The sequence below is a fragment of the Somniosus microcephalus genome, chromosome 25 (assembly GCF_052327205.1).
Source record: "Somniosus microcephalus isolate GS21.2 chromosome 25, FLI_Smic_1.0, whole genome shotgun sequence".
Taxonomy (NCBI): Eukaryota; Metazoa; Chordata; class Chondrichthyes; order Squaliformes; family Somniosidae; genus Somniosus; species Somniosus microcephalus.
Genome location: NC_141011.1, coordinates 28,030,629 through 28,045,155, shown reverse-complemented (window position 1 = coordinate 28,045,155; position 14,527 = coordinate 28,030,629). Strand labels below are relative to the sequence as shown.

Here is a 14,527-nt window from a genome sequence, read left to right as displayed (position 1 = left end):
CTATAAGGGCTCAGCCTCCCCTGCCTGTCCCCTCTGAGAAAAGTAAGCAAAATTAATCAGTGATTTTACAACCAATTTCGTCTTGTGAGCTCAGGTCAACCAGGAACTGACGTGTCTGCTTAAAACTGAACATAGCTGTCTTTTATGCAAGAGCCAGCAACAATGCAAGCTGCCAGCATTCTGCCCACATTGCTTTTTTACATTTATCTTCTAATTTCCTTCCTCCTCTCCTGAAGGTATTGAAACGTGCTGGGGAAGGGTTCCACATCCTTCAGTACCATATCCAAATGGTCATTTTCCTTGTGCAAGAGAGTATCAACAAAGTAAGAGCAATGGGGGAATAGGAACCCTGGCTGATCTTTGAGACCCCTGCCTGCTGGCACTGTGCCCAATTGCAATAACTTTACTGCTATCCTGGCTAAGATAGCTAACTCAACACAGGTCATGGATCTAAGCTAGGGCTGAGTGACACAATGCCTTTATCAATTGAGAATTGGATGAACGAGAGAGATGCCTTTCAAATGCACAAAGACTTATCACACCCCTGGGATGTCTCAAAGCGTTTCAAAACCAATTACTTTTAAAATGCAGTCACTATGGTTTTGTAGGCAAATGTGGCAGCCAACTGCACCCAGGAAGCTCCGATAAAACAGCAAATGAGATGAAAGACCAGTTAATCTGTATTTTGGTGGTGTGAAGTGAGGGAGAAATGTTAACCAGCAGTATTCCCTACTCTTCTTTGACTAGAGCAATGGGATCTTTTACATCCACCTGAGCAGGCAGACAGAGCCTTATTTTAACTTTACACCTGAAAGACAGCAGCTATGACAATCCAGTCCTCCCTTAGTACTGCACTGGAATGTTGACCCTAGATACGCGCTCAAGTCCTGGAGTTGGGCTTGAACACACAACCTTTAGCTTACAAGTAAATAGCTGCTACTGTTTGGACTCACCTTATCCATCAGGTTTTTCATCAATTTGAGCTCACTTTCCAGATGTTTTATTTTACCATCCCGCAGCATCACTTCACGGATAAAGATCTCTTTAGCTTTGCGCAGCTTCTGTTTGTGTCTCACCTGTTTCTCATTATACATTCTGGTAAGAAAGAAAAACAAAACTTGCATTTATTTAGCACCTTTCATATCCTCAGGATGTCCCAAACACTTTACAGCCAATGAAGTACTTTTGAGATGTAGTCACTGTTGTAATATATACAAACACAGCAACCATTTTGCGCACAGCCAGCACTACAAACAGCAATGAGATAATGACCAGATAACATGTTTAAGTGGTGTTGGTTGAGGGAGAAATATTGTCCAGGACACCAGGAGAGTACCACTATGTCAAGGCTGACACGTAAGAAAATAATGTAACAGAAATGCCATAATCCAGAACAATGGAAACTGTGCATCTAATAGTATAATTATAGACTGTGTGGCATATTTACTTTGATGTCCCCTTTATTGTACAATGCTGGCGTTCACAGCAGCCTTGCTTTCTTTCAGCAGCAGTACTATTTGATAAAGGAGATGGTGCCAGAACCACCGAGAGGTGTGTTACTTGTCAGTCTCGTAAAAAAGGAACGTGGCAATGGAAAAGATTAAAATTACCACTACAAGGATAAGCCCCGTTATATTGTCTGGCCGCAGGCATGGTCAACCCTCACATCCAAACCTGTGATGTAGTTTCACAATCACTGGCTGCTATGGATCTTTCCCAGCAGTTGAGGGAGGTCAGAAATGAACTAATCCCGACTTTCAACATCCAGCCAGTTTGACAGTGGACCTGCCTCCAAAACCTGTCCTCTGAGCACTGGCAAAATCCAGCCCAATGTTCTGCCTCAGTTTTGTCCTGAGTCCCAATTCTCTGTGTAGTGTAGTAACTCACCTCCTTAAATGTAAGCTCCTATATTGGGGTCTGGTTTTTGTATTAAAGAAAGTTCTATGGGGGTAAAAATTGGCTGGCGCCCGCTAATTTTAGCACCCCGAAAAAGTTAGCGCCCCCCCCGCCATAAATTCAGGAGTAGCGCCCCAAGCAGGAGGTGGGGTACTACTAGACAGCACTCCCACCTCCTGCTTGGGGCACTACTACTGAATTTCACGGCGCTACGTGTACCAGCGCCACGCAGTGCCGCGTCATTGCACGCATCCACCCCTGATTAAAGGGGAAGGGCCTAGCATTGTGCGCTCCGGGGCCCTGCCGGACCGCCGGGGTGCCGTGAAAACAGCCCGGCACTCAAGAAGAGTGCCGGGTTGAGCAATCGCGGCCTGCACCCCACATACAAAAGTGAAAGGGGGCAGCTGCTGGCAGTCGACCAAAATAAAAATGGCCGCCCGACACCTGCCCCTCCGTCGCTGCATAACCACCCCGATCCTGTCACACATATCGTCCGTGTAGTGTATGTACCTTTAAGAGAGAACTACTTTTACAGCTCCTGTATACTGTAAGTACCGGCAGTGACCACACCTGTATATAAGCCTTGAGCATGCCTCTGTACCCCAGTCTTGAGACTACCCTACTCCAGTAAATACCTGTTGTTAATTTACAGCATCCGTGTGGTTATTGAAAAACATCATACTCTCAGAATCATGGATCTAATAGTGGCGACGAGTGTCGATTCGAATCTACCTGCAACTCTGCATTTCCCTTCGAGGATTCGCTCCAGAAGGCGGTGGAAGAAGTCGAGGCCAGAAGCACGGGCGTCGACCACGAGCAACCGCCCAGTCGTCCGGCAGAGAGTGAACATTGCAGGGGAGGCTGTGGAGAGCCGGGCTTGGTTCCCCAGCCACGACGATCAGCAACAGACTGAAGACAGGTACAGCGCAGACCCTTCCCGGACAGCGTCGGCTGGAGCCGACCGACGGCGGAGAAAAAGCCGAGCAGCGTCGACGGGGTAAGATAGAGGGTGAAGCGCACAGGGCGCAGCCGGGGGTTGAAAACCGAGCGGCGTCGAGGAAAAACAAAATGGAGAGAGAGAGGGTAAAGCAGCAGCCGGGTTCAGGACCGAGCAGCGGAAACGGGAAAGGCGTACAGAAAAAAAAAAAAAAAACGCGCAGAGCACAGCCAGGGCTCAAGGGCTGAACAGTGTCCGCGGGGAGAAGAAGGAAGAGCGCGGGAGACGCCATTTTTAGAAGCCGCAACGGAGAAGAAGGGCGAGCGCGGGAAGGAAGGAAAGCACGGGAGATGCCATTTTGGGCCAGCGGAGAAGAAGGGGAAGCGCGGGAGACACCATTTTTGACAGTTAAATCACACCCAGGGATGCCGAAGAGTGGCAGTATCTCTACGTTCGACAATGAAGTCGAAGATTGGGCGACATATATGGAACGTATTGAGGTGTACTGCAGATCGAATGAAGTGCCAGATACTAGGAAAGCACTGGTTTTGTTAAATTCCATGGGTGCAAAAACTTATGGGTTACTGCGAAACCTAATAACCCCAGAGAAGCCTGTGGACAAGAATTTCGAAAGCATAGTAGAAATCCTACAGGACCACTTAAACCCCACACCGCTACTGATAGCAGAACGATTTAAGTTCCATAAAAGGAACCAACACAAAGACGAAAGCAATGCTGAGTACTTAACGGAACTGCGCAAGCTATCGAAACAGTGCCAGTTTGGAGTGGGACTAGCAGATACGTTAAGGGACAAGTTTGTGTGTGGGCTGCAAAGTGAAGGAACCCAGAAACGGCTTCTATCAGAAAAGGATCTTACGCTGGACAAGGCTTTCAGTATGGCAATATCACACGAAGCAGCCGCAAGGGGCGCTGCAGAGATACAACGGAGACCGCAAGAATATGGCACCAATGAAACGTCCTATGGAACAGGGAAGTGCTATCGCTGTGGCAGAACAACACACGACCAGAAGGAGTGTTGGTTCAAGGACCAAGTGTGCAGACAGTGTGGAAAAGCAGGACACATAGCAAGAGTCTGCAGGTCTGGGAAGAAAACCAACAGTAAGAAATCTCCACAGGAGAAGTACAAAAAGGTACACAAGGTGATGGACAGTAGTTCAGACGAACAGAAAAGTGACACAGACTCCGGAAGCAAGGAGCTGGGTTGTCTGAAACTACATAAGGTAACCAAAATGGAGGATCACCAGAATTGGACACAGGATCAGCCCTAACAGTCATAAACCAAAGGGACTACAAGCGGCTATTTTCACATATACCCTTGAAAGCTACAGAGATTGTCTTGAAGACGTACACGGGGCAAAAAGTCTACCCCAAAGGAAAAATAAGGGTGAAAGTGATATATAAAGGCCAGGAAATACCTAAAATGGACATATATGTATTGCCAGATGGAGGACCACCACTGCTAGGACGTGAATGGATCCGGAAGATACAATTAGATTGGCATTCCATACAAGCACTGAAGGTTGAGGCCAAAAAGGATGACGACGTCACACCTGGACGACTGTCAAAAATGCTAACTGACGCAAAAGAAGTGTTCCAGGAGGGACTCGGAACACTAAAAGGCATAACAGCAACGATTAAAAGAGAGGAAAATGAAAGCTCAAAGTTTCTTAAGGCCAGACCAGTGCCTTATGCGATCAGACCAGCTGTCAAAGCAGAGCTGGAAGGGTTGGAACGTTCAGGAGTACTGTCCAAAGTAGACTGGAGTGAGTGGGCTACACCCATCGTTCCTGTAATGAATAGGTCGTTGAGTAATATGCCTGGGGAACCAAAGAAGGTCCGCATCTGTGGGGAATTTAAGGTGACAGTGAACCCAGTCCTTCACACGGTACAATATCCGCTTCCACGAATTGAGGATATTTTCGCCTCGCTATCTGGAGGTAAACGCTTCACCAAAATTGATCTAGCCCAGGCGTACTTGCAAATGGAGGTAGAAGAAGCCTCGAAACAATACCTTACGATTAACACTCATAAAGGTCTCTATCAATACAACCGGCTGGTGTTCGGGGTAGCATCGGCTCCGGCTATTTGGCAAAGGGCGATGGATCAAGTCCTGCAAGGGATTCCAGGGACCCAGTATTATTTGGACGACATCCTGGTCACGGGCGAAAATGACAGTGATCACCTCGCCAACTTGGAGAAGGTGCTCACCAGATCAAAGGAATATGGGCTACGAGCTAATCACCACCACAAGTGCGAGTTTTTCCAGAAGCAGATCTCGTATTGTGGCCACGTCATCGATGAAGAGGGGTTACATAAGTCCCCTGAAAAGATTGAGGCAGTAGTCAAGGCTCCAGCACCGGAAAATGTGTCACAACTGAGGTCGTTCCTCGGGCTGGTAAACTACTACCATAAGTTCTTACCAAATTTGTCCACGGTATTACACCCACTGAACACCCTACTGCAAACAGGGGTACCATGGAAGTGGAATGACGAACGTAGACGAGCTTTCCAGAAGTGCAAAGAATTGATCACATCAAAAGAGGTGTTGGCCCATTTCAACCCAGCACTACCAATTCGTTTGGCATGTGATGCATCACCCTATGGTATTGGAGCGGTGCTGTCGCACAAATTCCCAGACGGGTTGGAGAGGCCAGTAGCCTTTGCGTCTCGGACACTAACCTCAGCCGAGCGCAACTACGCCCAGATCGACAGGGAGGCCCTCAGCCTAGTATGGGGAGTAAAAAAATTCAACCACTATCTGCATGGGCAGAAGTTCACCTTGCTGACTGACCACCAACCACTTGTCTCCATCTTTAATCCTAAGAAGGGCGTTCCAGGGGCGAATCAATATGAAATAGAATATAAAAGGCACGAAACAGCATGGAAACGCTGATGGGCTATCGCGCCTGCCACTGCCTACTGTGGAGGAAGCACCAGCAGTGGACCCTATCGAGATATTTTATTCGTCAATAATTGAACGATTGCCAGTAACGAATGCGGATATAGAGAAGGAGACCCGCAATGATCCGACGCTGTCTCGGGTATATGATTTGACAGTGAGGGCATGGCCAACACATGGCGACTCACTGTTGCCAGCATTCTCATCCAGAAGAGAACAGCTGTCAGTATGCCAGGGGACAGTGATGTGTGGATCCAGAGTGGTGATTCCACCCAAGTTAAGGGAGTGAGTGCTAAATGAGCTTCATGAAGGTCATCTGGGGGGAGTGAAAATGAAAAGCCTTGCTAGGGCTTATGTGTGGTGGCCGGGAATCGATCAACAAATCGAAGACCTAACCAAGAGCTGCTCAGGATGCCAGAAGGTCCAAAATGCACCACCACATGCCCCTCTACACCCATGGGAGTGGCCCTCCTCTCCATGGCAACGGGTGCATATTGATTTCGCTGGTCCATTCATGGACTCAATGTTCTTAATAGCAGTGGATGCTCATTCGAAATGGCCTGAGGCGATAAAAATGTCCTCAACCACTGCAGAGAAAACGATTGCAGTCCTACAGACCATATTTGCCAGGAACGGCTTGCCAGAGCAGATTTGCTCTGATAATGGACCACAGTTTGTGTCCGAAGAGTTTCTAAAATTTATGAGAAGGAATGGGGTAAGGCATTACACATCCGCCCCGAATCATCCAGCCACAAATGGATTGGCTGAGAGGTTCGTACAAACCTTTAAGAAGGCGATAAAGGCCATGTGCGATGATGATATTCCACTACAGCATAAGGTGGACAATTTCTTATTAGCCTACCGAAACGCGACACATGCAGTTACCAACCAGACCCCGGCCATGATGTTCTTTAACCGAAGGTTGAGATCTCGTCTGGACTTGCTCAGACCAAATGTGCGAAGAAATGTTGAGGATAAACAATTCCAGCACATCAATGAGAAGCCGACAAGGAGCTTCAACGTAGGACAAACAGTCTTGGCCCGTGACTACCGAACAGAGAAATGGCAACCCGGAATGATATGCACAAGGCAGGGGCCATTAATGTACACGGTGGATGTCGGGGAGAACATTGTGAGACGCCACGTTGATCAGATCTTAGCGTCACAGGAACGAGTCAACTCCATGTCTTGCGTACCTGGGGATGAACCCGACATACCGGTAGCATCTACCTCCGAACCAGTAGCAGTGGAACCCGATGAACTAACCGATGAAAAGGGGCTAGAGTCGCCTCCGCACCACGAACAAGAGCCTCAGGAAAGGCGCTATCCCGAAAGGATCAGGAAGCCGCCCCAAAGACTGAATCTATAAATGGACTATTGTTGTTTAATGTACATGTTAAAGTGTTAATTGTTATTTGAATATTATGGGTACTACTAATCTAAAATGGGAGGAATTGTAGTGTATGTACCTTTAAGAGAGAACTACTTTTACAGCTCCTGTATACTGTAGTACCGACAGTGACCACACCTGTATATAAGCCTTGAGCATGCCTCTGTACCCCAGTCTTGAGACTACCCTACTCCAGTAAATACCTGTTGATTGTTAAGTTACAGCATCCGTGTGGTTATTGAAAAACATCATACTCTCAGAATCACGGATCTAACAGTCCGGCAATAGGTCAGGGGGCGCAAGGGAAGTTGCAGCCGGGGCGCTTCGCACGCCGAGGATGTAATCGCCGGCACCGCTAACCTCCTGCTGAATTTCACGGGAGGTGTTAACGGCGCTGCGCCCGGGCGCTAGGGGATTTGTGTAAATCAACCCAATTTTTCCCCCATCAGTGAGCAAGTGGGGGAAGAGAGAGAGCGAGCGAGCGGGGGGGAGAGAGAGAGAGCGAGCGGGGGGGGGAGAGAGCGAGCGAGTGAGAGGGGGGAGAGAGCGAGCGAGTGAGAGGGGGGAGAGAGCGAGCGAGTGGGGGGGAGAGAGCGAGCGAGTGGGGGGGAGAGAGCGAGCGAGTGGGGGGGAGAGAGCGAGCGAGTGGGGGGGAGAGAGCGAGCGAGTGGGGGGGAGAGAGCGAGCGAGTGGGGGGGAGAGAGCGGGCGAGGGGGGGGAGAGAGCGAGCGAGTGGGGGGGAGAGAGCGAGCGAGTGGGGGGGAGAGAGCGAGCGAGTGGGGGGGAGAGAGCGAGCGAGTGGGGGGGAGAGAGCGAGCGAGTGGGGGGGAGAGAGCGAGCGAGGGGGAGAGAGCGAGCGAGGGGGGGAGAGAGCGAGCGAGTGGGGGGGAGAGAGCGAGCGAGTGGGGGGGAGAGAGCGAGCGAGTGGGGGGGAGAGAGCGAGCGAGTGGGGGGAGAGAGCGAGCGAGTGGGGGGGAGAGAGCGAGCGAGTGGGGGGGGGAGAGAGCAAGCGAGTGGGGGGGGAGAGAGCGAGCGAGTGGGGGGGAGAGAGCGAGCGAGTGGGGGGGGAGAGAGCGAGCGAGTGGGGGGGGAGAGAGCGAGCGAGTGGGGGGGGAGAGAGCGAGCGAGTGGGGGGGGAGAGAGCGAGCGAGTGGGGGAGAGAGCGAGCGAGTGGGGGAGAGAGCGAGCGAGTGGGGGAGGGAGCGAGCGAGTGGGGGAGAGAGCGAGCGAGTGGGGGAGAGAGCGAGCGAGTGGGGGAGAGAGCGAGCGAGTGGGGGAGAGAGCGAGCGAGTGGGGGGGGAGAGCGAGCGAGTGGGGGGGGGAGAGCGAGCGAGTGGGGGGGGAGAGCGAGTGGGGAGAGAGCGAGCGAGTGGGGGGGAGAGCGAGTGGGGAGAGCGCGAGCGAGTGGGGGAGAGAGCGAGCGAGTGGGGGGGAGAGCGAGCGAGTGGGGGGGGAGAGCGAGCGAGTGGGGGGGAGAGAGACTGGGGAAGAGAGATTTGCTGCGCTTCTTACAAAAGTGGTAAAAAAAAATTTTAACTTCCACTGTTAGAGTCTCATTTTATCGTCTCTCCTAAAACCTGCAGGCAGTTATCGCTCAGGATCACACTGAGCTGGGACACTAAGGGCATTCAATTAATTGTGAACAGGTTAGTGGAGCTGGTGTCTGATATGAGCACCTTCATTATCACAAGAGCACAAATAGGAAAGCATTGTCAAGAAGCGTTTCCCCTAAGAGAGAAAGAATTTTGCTCATTTTTCAACATTGACTGGATTACAGATGCTTAAAAAAAATGGGAGAAAAGCTCTCTCCTGAGCCGACACTGATTCTCTGCTTCTCCTTTTGCTCTGATGTTCTTTGCAGAGAGAGACATAGAGGGAGAGAGAGTGAGAGACAAGGATATAGGGAGAGAGTGACAGATAGACTGGGACAGAGGGAGAGAGAGACTGGGACAGAGGGAGAGAGAGGGACAGAGGGAGATGAAGCGAGAGACAGGGACAAAGGGAGATGGAGAGATAGACAGGGACAGAGGGAGACAGGGACAGAGAGTGAGAAACTGAGGGGGAGAGACAGCGAAAGAGGGAGAGAGAGGGGTGAGGGTCCACTCCAGGCATGTGTAGTCCGTTCCTGGGGACTGAGCAGCGGCCATACTTTGGAACAACACATATGGAGGCGCAGCACATGTACAATGGCCACTGGAAAGAGGCTAAAGCAAACAATATTTACGCCCGTGGTGAAATTAAAAAAAAAAATGTGGCAAATTGTTTAAAGCCGGAAAAAAATACAGGAAAGTGATGTTGAATGTCCCACAGTAAGTTCCAATTAAATTTTGCCAGGTGTTGTCCACTTTTTGAAAGAGTTTATCAGGGTTATTTAAATCATGTTATGAGAGAGGGGGAAAAGTTTGTGCCCCCGTTTGTACCTCAGAGTCTGTGAGAGACAGAGGGAACGGCAGCAGAAAAAGAGGAAACAACTTCTCCAAAACTGATCCCAACTCATCGCCAAGGCTGGGGATAGATAACCTCACCGCCTTCTTAGAAAGTTTAACCACTTTATTCACTTTCTTATTTGAGCTCCGTTTGGAATTTGAGTTTATTTTATTATTTTTTGTTGTATGTTTAATGACAGCGTTGACGAGGGAAAGAAAAACTTGGAGCAATGTCTTCTGTCAAAGCTGCAATGACACTTGAAAGAATTTAAAGATTTTTAATGAACTTTTCACAAAAAAGAGATAAAAACACTTTGTCACCCTAAGATTCGAATCTGACAAGCAAACAAGCACAAATCAATTTTCTCCTCATCTAAACAAGTTTCAACCAGGTCTTGAAGTCCAAATGCTTTTAAAGAGGCTCTGAATTGCTTAAAACATTTTAAAATTGAAATTTCTCTATTTGATTTTGAACGATCGACTGAAGTGAGTAGCTTTACACAAACATGCAACCATGCTGTTGAGGACGGGAGGGCAAGGGAGGATTTGTAGGAGTTACACATTATATATTTTTTAAGTCAATAAAAAGTATCATTAAGATGTTTAGGAAGAGAACCAAAAAAGGGGAAAAACACAAACCATTTAATTTTGTCTGTCGTTCTATAGTCCGAACAAGTCCCAGGAATAATGTAAATATAGATTTTCTCTTCAACGTTTATAGTGGAGTGTTAATAGAAACAAGAGTTATGTATGATGTATAAAAATTGCAAGGAGCTACTTTAGAAGAAATCACTTTGTTTATTGAGAAAGACACAGAAAATACTTTGATTAAACTGATAATGTACAATTCCGATTTAGTATAAATGTTTGAAATAGATTAAAAATTGAGAGTACAATAAGCTTGTTTCCTGCTATTTAATTGTGAAGTACCTAAAATAATTCAACACTTTTTGTGATAAGAACAGGGATTAATATTGTGGAGAATGTTTGAGAGAAAAACATTCGAAGCGAAATTCATAAATGAACATCTTTACATCACCATATTAGTTTCCAAGTCAATCTGATTGGTTTTCCTGTCCAGGAAGAAAGATTTCTGTTTATTTCTGTTAAATCATAGCTTTTCCTGCTTTTTGATTTTAATTCGGTGACGCAAATTGTGTATGTGTTTTTCTGCACTTGTGAATAAGTGCTGTATTTCTGACATGTTACATGGGAGGGTGTGCTGGTTCAAGAAGACAACGTTTATTAATGGAAGTGATTGAAGTTGAAAATATGGAGACCTGTTTTTGTTCAATTCTTTTTAATACTGTGAACTAAAGAACTGCAGCCCTTTATATTTGTTGGTTGTCTGGTTGCATTGTGATTAATATTCTAATTATTTATGTGGACATACAGCACGTCAGCACTATTGGAAAGCTGCTGCTCCTGGTGCTTGTGCAGCTACTGCTATAGTGACATGAGGGATGGGCTAACACGTTGAAAACTTTAAAATTAATACAAATTGCACGGATAGGCCTCTTTCAGCTCACCTTGGGCTTTTGGATTGTTTGTCGATACATAACCGTGTAACTGAGTGACGTTTCTGAAGTGTTAATGCATTATTATGCAGTTCTTTTATATCCCAGTCATTTAAAAAAAATAGAGTTTGTACATGACAAACTAAAAGCTTTTAATTAATTCTACCATAAACAAACTTGCAGAATGGGCATGTAAATGCCAAATGAATTTCAATAATAAGATAAGTGTGAGGTGGTGCATTTTGGTAGGAGGAATAAGGAGGCTACCTAATCCTTGGAAAATAAGAGTCTAAAAGGGGTAGAGGTGCAAAGGGATCTAGGGGTATAGATTCACAAATCAATAAAAGGGCAACACAGGTTAAAAAAGCCATACAAGTGCAAATAAAGCACTGGGGTTCATTTCAAAAGCAGAGAAGTTTTGTTAAACTTGTATAGAACCTTGTCTGATTGTCTCATGATTTGAGACAGTGGTATGGCAATATGGCATTACTGCATATATGCTTTTAAGTGGCTGTTGTAACTATAGTTGTTGTTGTAAAATTTGCTCACGGACGAAAAGGTCGCGCTCAAAGGAGTTTGTGGCCCGCACAGTACAAAAAAAAATGAGAGGGAACATTGCTCAGCAGTCAGGGTTGGATTTGAACCAAAGCCCCAGAAGTGATAGGCCAGTGACTAACCCACTGCACTACCCAGTTCCCTCTGTGCTGTTAATGGAGCACTTTCACTGGATCTAATGATGCTGGGATAGTCATGCCTCCAAAGACCTCTCTTGATTTCTCTCATTGGCGAGGGAAACCATCTCACTTCAAAATTGAGAATTACTGGTGCAGTTGCTGCAAATGAGACCAGCAACATTTTCACTGCTACAATTGGGTCAATCTGGACAATCAGATTGTCTAAACCTTTCTGTTGTGGCAAAGCCACCAAAGAGACTCTCACAGTAACTTGTACAATTGTCTTTAATCATTATTGTTACCTTTTAATGTTTGCCCTGTTTAAACAGCGCGGGATCGATAAAATCGCGATCTGACGCGATGACGTCATCACGTGGGTCATGTGACGTTCCTAACGGCGGGAAACGTCATGACGTCAGGGTTGGAGGGCGTTTCCAGTTAGTCCTCGTGGAGTGAGCTAGTGTACAGACCTGTTTGGAGTTTCTCCTGCCTTTTTGTTTTGTAATACTTTCAGTACATTAAACTAAGTTTGTTAACTACCAGTTTAGTTCACAGTGTTTTTGTTAGGAGTGCACAGACTCCTACACTGTAACATAAAAGATGATAACCCTGGATCCACAGGATATCATTAGTTCCTTCCCACTCTTGATCACCCCTGACGAATTGTCCATTCACTTGCCTGACTTGGGAATCCAATTGTCGGAGCATGTTCTGCAGCTCTTCCTTAAGTTTCTCTATCTCTAGTTTGTGTGCACACAGATCATCCATCAGCTTCTTATTAGCCTTTTGATTACAGAGACACTAGATGGAGAATGGTTTACATTAGCACTGGGAAGTAACAAACAACAATCACTTTGTGGTTTAAAATGATACAGAAACTTAGCACATGCTGATACAAAATAATAATTCATTTTCTAAAATAAAATGGGCTGTATTTTGCGACCCCTACGGGTGCGTACGAGGTGTGCACACGTCCGTAGGGGCCACGCAAGTTCTGGGTTTAGACATGCGAAGAAGTGCATGCGCTAAAACCAGGAACTTCCGATCTGTCAAGAATCAAATCTTCTTGACAGATCCTCCGCATCCCCGGGAGATGGGCCTCTGCGGGTGGAGAGTTGCGCTATTTGCCCAACTTCCGCCCGCTGAATGCCTGTGATATTCTTACGCCTGGTAGAAGCAGATGTAAGGCTGCTTTTACCAGCATAAGAGTTTTAAAAAATAGAAAAATTAAATTTTATCACTCATTTATACATTAAAAACCTTGTCCAATAAGGTAAATTTATTTTTAGTCCTGTTAAAACATATACGGGGCAAAATTGAGTCACGCCCCCCTACTTTTAGCACCCCAAAAAACTTAGCACCCTCACACCAGAAATTCACTGGTAGCGCCCCAAGAGGGATGCTGTGAGTGAATATCGCGGCGCTACGTGAACAACGTCATGCGTTGCGGCATGTCGCACCGCAAAACTGCAGGCCTTCCTCCCCTTATTAAAGGGGAGGGGCCTAGCGCAGCAGAACCCAGGGCCCAGCTGATCCACAAGGGATCGGAGTGCCGGGAAAAGAGCCCGGCACTCAAGAGGAGTGCCGGGCTCACGGAGCGCAGCCGGTCCCCCGCGGGGGGGGGCTTCACAGGAGGCCGAGAACAGCAATGGGGGCAGGTGCTGGCAGGCGTCCAGCAGCAAAAATGGCCGCCCGGTACCGCCCCTTTAATTTGCGCCGCCCTGGCCGCAAGTACGCCCCCTGACCCTGTCTGACATAGCGTCCAGCGGTGAGTCAGGGGGTGTTACTGAAGATCGTGACCATGGCGCGAGCGGGGCGTTGCGCACGACGATGACGTCATCGCTGGAGACGCAGCATCCTGGGGTGCCAACGGTTACCACTGCTGCTAACCTGCCACTTGCGAACCCGCATGCACTCCGGGATACATGGGCCTCTGCCTGCGTGTACCCAGAGAGGCCCAGGATTGCAAGCCTCCATACCTTCCGGGCCACCAGGTAAATGCGTAGATATTTTACAGGTCGGCGGCATCCACCTGTGGGAAGCCTCCGATCGCAAATTTTGGACCAATGTGTTTTTCACCTTTCCGTAGTGTTACTTAGGTGCCCGCTTGTTGTATGAGTGCATCCTAGGGGTGACTCCTCACCTGCCCAGTTGACACGCACCTTTTCCACCCTTGCTACATAAGAACTAGGAGCAGCAGTAGGCCATTCGGCCCTTCAAGCCTGCGCTGCCATTCAATAAGATCATGGCTGATCTACCTCAACGCCACCATCCCGCACGATCCCCATATCCCTTGATTCCCTTAATATCCAAAAATCTACTGATCTGTGAAAGATGATGTTGCTGCTAGCAGAGAATGGTTTTGATCCGTTGACCTCTAGGTTATGGGCCCAGCGCACTTCCACTGCACCATTCTACTCAGATGCTTGCTGCTTTCCTCCAGACTGCCTGCCCAAGATTGGGAATTTTGCTGGGGGGGAATTATGGGGACAAGCAAACCTTCAACTTGGAGTGTGTGGGTAACGCACTGCGGTGAACAAACTGGCTTCCAGACCAGTTTATTATTTTCAAAGGAATGCCTGTAAGATCAAGGATTCCTGCTCCTAATTGCTATCCGGTGACGCTGCTGGAACGTTTTGTGTGCAAAGACTGGGGGCTAGATTTTCCTGGAGCCGTCAGGCGGGGTTTCAGGCGTGTTGGGGGGGGGGGGGGGGAAATCCCGAATTTGGGGGTCCCGACACCATCCCGCCCAAAACCCCGCCCCACG

At 48.0% G+C, this 14,527-nt stretch overlaps 1 protein-coding gene across 4 annotated transcripts in view; it reads right to left on the bottom strand.

Annotated features, from left to right (window-relative positions):
* The window catches only part of ccdc30 (coiled-coil domain containing 30), a 203,826-nt gene that overhangs the window by 35,778 nt on the left and 153,521 nt on the right, over window positions 1-14,527 (bottom strand). For all 4 annotated transcript variants that reach the window (XM_085966952.1, XM_085966949.1, XM_085966950.1 and 1 more), the window contains 2 exons: window positions 12,440-12,561; window positions 954-1,095 (listed from right to left, as the gene is read on the bottom strand). In XM_085966952.1, coding sequence (XP_085823078.1) covers window positions 954-1,095; window positions 12,440-12,561 — 264 coding nt within the window. The remainder of the gene's footprint in view (window positions 1-953; window positions 1,096-12,439; window positions 12,562-14,527) is intronic.